This window comes from Cebidichthys violaceus, unplaced genomic scaffold (assembly GCF_023349555.1).
Source record: "Cebidichthys violaceus isolate CVI_PGR_0920_01 unplaced genomic scaffold, fCebVio1.0.p SCAF_15, whole genome shotgun sequence".
Taxonomy (NCBI): Eukaryota; Metazoa; Chordata; class Actinopteri; order Perciformes; family Stichaeidae; genus Cebidichthys; species Cebidichthys violaceus.
Window position 1 is genome coordinate 14,179,346 of NW_027176318.1, and position 8,849 is coordinate 14,188,194.

At 43.7% G+C, this 8,849-nt stretch overlaps 1 protein-coding gene across 1 annotated transcript; it reads left to right on the forward strand.

Annotated features, from left to right (window-relative positions):
- The first annotated feature begins 554 nt into the window (after nt 1-554).
- LOC137872022 (melanocortin receptor 4-like) lies at nt 555-3,679 on the forward strand. Its single transcript, XM_068710217.1, has one exon. It carries the CDS (start codon nt 993-995, stop codon nt 1,974-1,976), a length of 984 nt encoding a protein of 327 aa, XP_068566318.1. The 5' UTR covers nt 555-992; the 3' UTR covers nt 1,977-3,679.
- Nucleotides 3,680-8,849: the final 5,170 nt, after the last annotated feature.

The window sequence follows — 8,849 nt, forward strand, 5'->3', positions numbered from 1 at the left end:
GGTTCTCTATGAGTAACAACTTGAGGTTGTCTGCTATTAACCTGAAGTAAAATGGTTTTGTAACTATGCACCATATCCTCTAAAATCCCATCTGAACTTCTGAACTTGGACAAATTGTCTCATGAATGTGATTTGAAGTTAGCTCATGCATGCAAATTTGAAGGGCTTTAATTTTGAAATGCTGCATCAGAATGTCCTGGTTCTCTCTGAGTGACACCTTGAGGTGGTCTGCTATTAACCTGAAGTGAAATGATTTTGTAACTATGCACTATTTCCCCCTAAATCAAATCTGAAATTAGACAAATTGTGTTTTCAGACAATGTTTTCAGTTCAGCCTAAAGATTGAAGCGTGTATTCACCCTGTAATTCGGTGCACCAAGTTTCACAAATCCATTCAGTTTTAAATTTGCTCATTCATTCGTCAAGCCAAACTTTGCTCCTCCTCCCACCTTATCAGCAAGCGGATAGGACAAAAAAAAAAACTACAGGAGGGGGAGTGTGTGTTTGTGTGTGTGTGTGTATATTAGCAGTGAGACGGACGGAGAAGGGAAGACCACAGCAGCTTACTAAGTGATGATCTGCCTGCACTCACACGGCGAGCTGGTACGCTCTGATCTCTCCGCTTCTCATGTTCCCGCTCACCGTTGACTCACCGTCTCACGCACCTCTCTGCCTCACTCCTTCCACCTAATCTCACTGACATCTTTTTCTCCGGGAACATTTATTTTAACTTCTTAACTGAGCGGAGGGATGAGAAGAGTGCCGTGGGATTGTTTTTGGCTGAGAGTAACAACAGCAGCGGCAGATGTTTCAAGATAATTGCCTGTTTTTTTGGTAAACCTAAGGTGAGGGGGGAAGGAAGATTATTTTTACATTTTCTCTATTTGGTGGTCCTCCAGATGATGAGGACGAATGCTGACATTTAAACACGGACAATGGAATAAAAGCAACAGAAAAAGAAGACCTACCCCAAGAAGACGGGGACTTTGATCATGAATGCCACGGAGCACAATGGATTGATCCAAGGCTACCACAACAGGAGCCAAACCTCAGGCATCTTGCCACTTAACAAAGACCCATCGGCCGGGGGGAAGGACTCGTCGGCGGGATGCTACGAGCAGCTGCTGATTTCCACGGAGGTTTTCCTCACTCTGGGCATCGTCAGCCTGCTGGAGAACATCCTGGTGGTTGCTGCCATAGTCAAAAACAAGAACCTTCACTCGCCCATGTACTTCTTCATCTGCAGCCTCGCCGTTGCCGACATGCTCGTCAGTGTCTCCAACGCCTCCGAGACCATCGTCATAGCGCTCATCAACGGGGGCAACCTGACCATCCCCGTCGAGCTGATCAAAAACATGGACAACGTGTTTGACTCCATGATCTGCAGCTCCCTGTTGGCGTCCATTTGCAGCTTGCTGGCCATCGCCGTCGACCGCTACATCACCATCTTCTACGCGCTGCGGTACCACAACATCGTCACCCTGCGAAGGGCGATGCTGGTCATCGGCAGCATCTGGACGTGCTGCACGGTGTCCGGCATCCTGTTCATCATCTACTCGGAGAGCACCACGGTGCTCATCTGCCTCATCACCATGTTCTTCACCATGCTGGTGCTCATGGCGTCGCTGTACGTCCACATGTTCCTGCTGGCGCGCTTGCACATGAAGCGGATCGCGGCGCTGCCGGGCAACGCGCCCATCCATCAGCGGGCCAACATGAAGGGGGCCATCACCCTCACCATCCTCCTCGGGGTGTTCGTGGTGTGCTGGGCGCCCTTCTTCCTCCACCTCATCCTCATGATCTCCTGCCCCAGAAACCCCTACTGCACCTGCTTCATGTCCCACTTCAACATGTACCTCATCCTCATCATGTGCAACTCCGTCATCGACCCCATCATCTACGCCTTTCGCAGCCAGGAGATGAGGAAAACCTTCAAAGAGATTTTCTGCTGCTCACACGTGCTCCTGTGCGTGTGAGTGTCAGCGGAGCTTCGAAGCTACAATCGGCAATTTGATTGAAACTTGGCCGACAGGGACTTTGAGATTTTGATCTGTAATCACTGTGGACTGGTGTGGCTTTGTTGTGCCGTGCGCTCTCGCAGTCGGCTGTTAACGAGTGATAAGTAGGGCATTTGAGGTACTGTGGGAATACAGACTCCTTGTAAAATACCATCGCTCTGTGGAAAAAAAATGCTATTTTGTTTGGTAGTTAACGCCGATCTAAAGTGCAATTTGAAGTAAAGATTATCAGCATGTACTGATACAGATACTCAAAAAAAAAAAAAATGTCTTGTTGTTCACTGTCAAAGAAAATCAAAATCTCCATGGTCAAGGATCGTAAAGACCCTAATTCACCTTCTAACCTTGTTAATGGAACCTAAATGCCGCCGTGCGTCTACTCTGGATGTCCAGCAAAGAGATTAACTTTGTGTATGACAGACTACCTCCATGTTTGAGAGTGTAATCCGCCTTGTAACAGAAACCACGAGAGTGTTCTGCACACTGCAAGCGGATATCCCTGGCATGTACTTATTGCGTGTTGCATTGCAATGAATGCAAATAAAACCTGTGACATTTACTTTGCGTGAGATGGACCGTCGACGGACATCACGCCTCGGTGATTTCCCTCGTGTGTTATGTGCCAATCATGACGGCGGAGATTAATGCAAGCACAGGGAACACCACGCTCACCTAAAGTGGGTTTCTACAGAGGTGGCGTGTTTCTATGTTGGAGGTAAAACTATCTGACGCACGCGGCGGGAAACGAGGTAATTTAAAATGGACTACTTTGTAGAAAACGTCAGTGCAGAATGTACAAACGACAGAAAAAAAAGATGATGTATTTATGACTTGGGGAAATGGGGAAATGGATATTTCTCAGGCACAAAAGATGGCACTTAATAAGCATTTATGGCTTAAATTTTGTGTTTATTTTACCTACAGAAAATGTCCTCTATAGTGTGTATTCACAGTCTTTGGCTCCATGATGGCAACTTTTTTACCCTACCTCATCAGGGATGCAGTTTTTGTGAACCCTCACCGCTGCTTTCCCCTTTGAAGCAGAGCAGCCAAAAAGAGATTTTTGATCCCAGGGATGAACAGAAAACGGCTTCGGTGTTTTGCAGATCATGACATTCGTCTGAGCGAACAGCTAAAAACAGAGCCTTCACAGAGCCGACGACACAATCTGACTCATCACATCTGTTGATTTCCATTCAAAGCTCCTGTGAATTTGTGGTTTGTGTCGATATTTGTGTAAATTTGCCCACGTGGGTTGTTCTCACCCTCAGCATGTATTTACGACCCCACAGAGATCTATTTTTCATCATATTTATGGAAAAAGACAGATTTTACTGAATGTATTTTTATGTACGTGTCGTGTAACGTGTTGCTTTTATTCTTGCCTTAAATATGTTGCGCTGCAATGTAAAGAGCAACTATATATGTGACAGTCTTTATATGTCGGTTAAGTGCTATTTTCAATATTGCCTTATTTATTTCTGTCTTTTTAAACTCAGAAGCTCATTAAATGCACAAGGAAACTGATGTAAATGGGTGGCCCATTTTCTGTTAAAAGCTTTGCCTGGAATTTGATAAATGTGTGCCGATATGAAGCCGTCTGTTTGACCAATGCGTACTCTGTGAATCACTGCTGCAAAGTAACTTCAATAAATCATGCTGCCGCCTCAGCAACAGCTCTGTTTGTCAGCGTTCTCTCTGCCGCGCAGACTTTAACCTTTACTCAGCGACTACTGTGTTGACTTTTCACTTTTAACAGGAAAGAAACACACGATTCCTCAAATTCACGTGTCAAAACAACATCACGTGACGAAAACAGCCGGACTCGTATAAAACATGAAGATACAAATTAATGTGTTATCATATAACTGAGAAAAAAAGAAATGCATTCGTACAAGCACAACTGCAGCAAGAAGTGAGAAACTGAAGTTAGTGTGCCAGAAATAATACCGACGGGGTTTTCGATCATGGTGAATAATTTAAACAGAAGTAAACAAAACACTTCTAACACTGGAACAAAAAAAAGAAACATTCGCCGCATGCATTCAATAACACTTAGTAGCATCTGTGTGACGAATAGACACTTATTTATTACAAATTTAATTAGATCTTGATAGACTTTGACTAGAATGTAATGGATTCATAGATATCAGACTAAACACTGGAATCTTTTTTATGAAGTCCTCTGATGAAGGAACATCCTTTGTCATCCAATCCATACAAGTCACAAAAAACTACGATGTTGTCCACATCCTTTATTCCTGTGATACATTCAAGCAGGCAAAAACATTCATTTGATTCATTCCATCGGGGAGGAATATGCTTGTAAGAAATGGACGGTGAATGTTGCATACAAAGCAGAATGAAATATGAAAGCAGCGTTTCAGCGTTTCGCTGCCGTTTCCATTCATCTCAGGCCGACAGCCTGAGTTTGGTCCCGTATATCATCTCCTTCCTTTTCCTTTCATTTATTTTCTTTTGCAAAATGTATTTTTGCCAAATTACGATGAAACAAAATGCTACCAGCACAGTGGGTCTGCCTCATGGGTTTGCTCATCGTCATGGTTTCGCTGCCACACCTAATGCTCGCTGTCCAATCAACAGCCAACGCCAACGCGGAGCAATTTGCCCCTCCCATCGCATTATTATCCTCCGCCTTCGCTTACGAGCTCGAGCCCAGCAGAGAGTACATCACAGCCGTAATGGCCTTCGACATCGGTGTTCACAAGTAATGAAGCCGGCCCGAAATAGAAATAGTAGTTACCCGGGATGTAACTCCAGTTCTATGAGTACATACGTGGCCCTCTTACTGTATGCCCGGCTGGTCCCTGGCTTCTGCTTCTAAGCTGATACTGTCGTCGGCGACTTGCAAATAATTCATGGAGCCAATTGACAGAAAAAAAGTCTGACAGAATGCGTTGTTGCAATGGTTGACAGATTAGGCTTGGACCTATCAAATGCCATTTTGACTCAAGTTTATATATGACTGGAAAGTGTGATGTACTTACGTACCCTGTGCAGCTCACTTTCAAAACCATTAGGGCCAGCAAGCCCCTTAACGTGTTACAGACACTGTAGAGCTTTTGTTCCTCCAAGCCTATTTCGTCCACGATACGGACTGAAATCTTTCTCAAGTACAAGATGGAGCTGTGGAGCAAATGCTACCAAAGCTCTATCGAAAAAAGGAAGGCACTTGAAAATAAAAAGGGGCAGCAGACATGAAGCAGGAGAGCCGCGCGCTAAATTTGAGTACCTAGAAGCTGCATGTGGCCCATTTCTGGGATACCATCCTTTACAGATTTCAGGCCACAAGCCTAAGGGTACAAAAAAAAAAGTGATCAACATTTTAACAGTGGTGAAACTTCTCAGGTTGTTGCCAAGCTTCTGTTTCTACGCAACGTGACCAATTTGAGATACGTGAAAAGTGTGTTCCACAACTTCAAGTGTGACCTACACCGAAGCAGGAAAACCTAAAAACCTTTGCAGATTGAAGGTCTTCCTACAGGCGGTCTGAGCATCCTACGCGACGGGAGGAAGACTTTTTAAAATAGACGTAATCATGAGACGAACTGGTCGTAAAGAGCGGGTTTGCCATCAAGCTGACGATGTCCAGATCATTCATGCGTGAACAAGGCAAGTGTATCTTAGCCTGCAATCCGCCTTCCCCAACGTGTTCGTCGCCTTGAGGATGTTTTTCACTTTGCTGGTGACAAACTGAAAGGGGAGCGCTCGTTTTCCCTCATGTTGAGGATTAAAACAACAAACCAAGAACAATTAACAATGCCTGAACTGATGGAAATCATTGTGTGATAGGAAACGCAGGTCACATGTATTGTTCGTACAGGTCTACATACGCGGGGCAGTACGAGTCGATCGCCTTGCTCACCAGAGGCCTCTCTGCAGTCTCAGTCTGTGCGGGGTCGTTTTGTGCAAAGTTCTAGAAAACACCGTTGCACTAAAGAAGGAGGTTATAAGTGAGGCATGTGTAAAATGCGCAAGGCTCTATTGTGTTCAATAGAGGGATTTTATATTATGTATCATTCTTCTGTACATCTGCAGTAATACAATAATAAAAGACGGTACAAAGTGTTCCTCCAAGGTCTTTGAGTCGAGTAAAAGCATACTACCGCTATCATGCAAAGGGTGCGTCAGCCAGAAAACGAAGGCAACACAATAAAACTTATGACATAATCAAACTAAAAAAAATTACACTCCACGAAAGACACAGGATGACGAACAGACTTGTGTCGCTTAGTAACCCCGGATATTGCACAAGAACACACATTCTGCCATGTTCCTGTTCCAGAGACAGAAACAGGTGTGCATCCAAAACATCTGTTTTTTTGTTAATCTGTGATGAAAATGAAAGAAACGGCGGAGAAATGCTTCCGTGAAACCGTGATCCATTTTTTTTTTCCCGCTGGAGTTTTACTTTCTTTGTTAAAAACACAAACGGTTCCATCTTCCTACAGCAGAGAGCTGTGGTGGAGCCAGTTTGTCATCAAAACAGATTTGTCGGGAAAGGCCCGAAAAAAGCTGAAGGAACAGCGAGAGCTGGAGCTTGATAAGAGGTGAACTTCAGTGAGTATTTTGCACAGAAAGCTGAAGCCGATGGAATGGACTCTGCGTCGCTCGTGATCTCCGAATTTGCGAGTCGATTGTCCTACATGGACTTAATTAACGAACACAGTTGCAGCTATACTGTTTTTACCAATAAAGTCTCTTTGTTTTTTTCATCCATTGACTTATCTCTACATCCTTTTCTTTGGGCTTCCAAAACTCTCCAAAGTCCTCTTTCCCGGTGTGCGATATATACGATGTAACGCTTCGTGTCTCTGCTCCTCAGTCTGTGGTTCATCATCTTAAAGCCCGACTGCTGCTTTCTGCTGAATCCTAATATCGCCGACTCCAGCAGAGCCTCGCCTGAATGCCTCCCGTGTTTCACCCACACACTCATTACTCTGGCAAATCAGTAGATGCTCCCTAAAATGATCGATGCAATTATTACTTTATAAGTAGAGAATCGTCTTTTACACTTCATTTACCAGCACCGACGCAATGTCTCCTTGCGTGTGGCCTTCGGTGTTGCTATCCGTCCTTATCATGCCGGCCTCCTGGGGATTTGTGCACTGAGCCGCTTGCATCAAATTAAACAGTGTTGACTCTGCTCTTACCATCCTCAGCCACGACAAATAATGCTTTCAGTTACATCCCAGTCAGGTCCTCTCTGTTAAGTTCAATTCATTGTGAAAAATGAATGCGCAGTCTCTCTTGTTCTAAAGCAGTAATTTGCCACACTGCGAGGAGAAAATACTTGCCCCTTAATTATTGAGCCCTAGAGGGTGGAAGTATTATTTTATTAATATCCGGCATTCGATCTTAGCCGTTTGTCAATTTGGATGAACTAAATAAAAACAGTAACTTACTGTGTAGTTGTAAAAACATCATTAAAACAGATCTGCACACCAGGTCGCTCCCGCTGGAAGGACTTTCATGCTGCGCAACGTTCCAATTCAATCAAATATGTAAAATACTAGCAAGAAAACACATTGTATACTGAATATATGCATTGATAGTACATGGAGGCGACAAATATAATGTCTCAAAAGTAAAGGTAAAGATAAGGGGATTGTGTTTATATATCTTTGTCGCATATTTGTGTATTTTTGTACATTTGAAGCTTAGATTTGTATATTCGTGTATATGCTTCATGCATTTCTTGATATGTGTTTGCACAAAGAGGCGGTATGTCACGTGTGTGTATACATTTAGTGGCACAGCTGGAGGCCTTTCTGGAGTACTGAATTACGAGAGGAGCCTATTTTTATACTGGTGTCTTGCTTCATATTCCATCATCATCTTTGTGTTCCTTTCTCTGCTTTTTATTAAATGTCACACTTGTAGCCTCGACGTGCTATCGGTGCAAAAAAAGATTGATTATTTGCAACAGGTGTGGTACGTCACGTGTGTTTGTGGGTCTTTAACACTCGAAAATGTTACACAGCAGTAATACATTAATAAAAAAAAACCTCTAACTGGAGCCGGTGTGCAGATCTATCTGTTTTGTAATGTCTTTAAATTTTCATCCAGCACTAAACCAATTGGACACAGGATGCGCGTGTCTTTTTATAATGTTTCTAGTTAAAAACATCCGCATGTGGTGATTCTGCTCATTATTAACTAATATGTATACTTGGATCTCGCAATGTCCCTGTTCTTTTCCCGACATGATTTTATTCTTGAGTGCATATTGTATAACTGCATTTGTTTTTTCCCCCCGGTGTGAGAGAGAGAATTGGTGTGTGTGTGTGTGTGTGTGTGTGTGTGTGTGTGTGTGTGTGTTGGAGAGGGTCAGGGAGGGATGCTAATGGCTGCCAAAGTCGCCATAACAACGCATGTCTGTGCGAAATGTAAGATTGGAAAAACCTGCGAGCGCCCGCAAGAGTACTTGTTTTCCTCATAAACAACCGAGTTCTTGAACAGAACTCCTGCAACTTCACGAAGCAAAAAAAACATAGTCATTAGACCAAGCAACAGGTAGCACATCTGTGTGAGAGGAGACCGGAAGCCATATGAACAGGAGGACTTTTATCTGCTTGTTTTGACAAAGCTGCTTCTGGCACCATCTCACATGAGACTTTTCCAGGTTTGATCAGTTTCAACATAAGAGCGCCTACATCTGTGAATTCAAAATGCAGATGTTATCCATGACTCGATTACATCTTGGTTGGATTACTGTGAGCTGCGACCTTTGGGTCCGGGAAGAAAAAAATACGTTCCCCTCGTACCGCAGCTGAGTTGCATTTCAGTCGTTTGGGAATGTAATTTTGT

What these genes read in the sequence shown, in the direction of transcription:
- LOC137872022 (XM_068710217.1), top strand. Translation starts at nt 993, where the DNA reads ATGAATGCCACGGAGCACAATGGATTGATCCAAGGCTACCACAACAGG.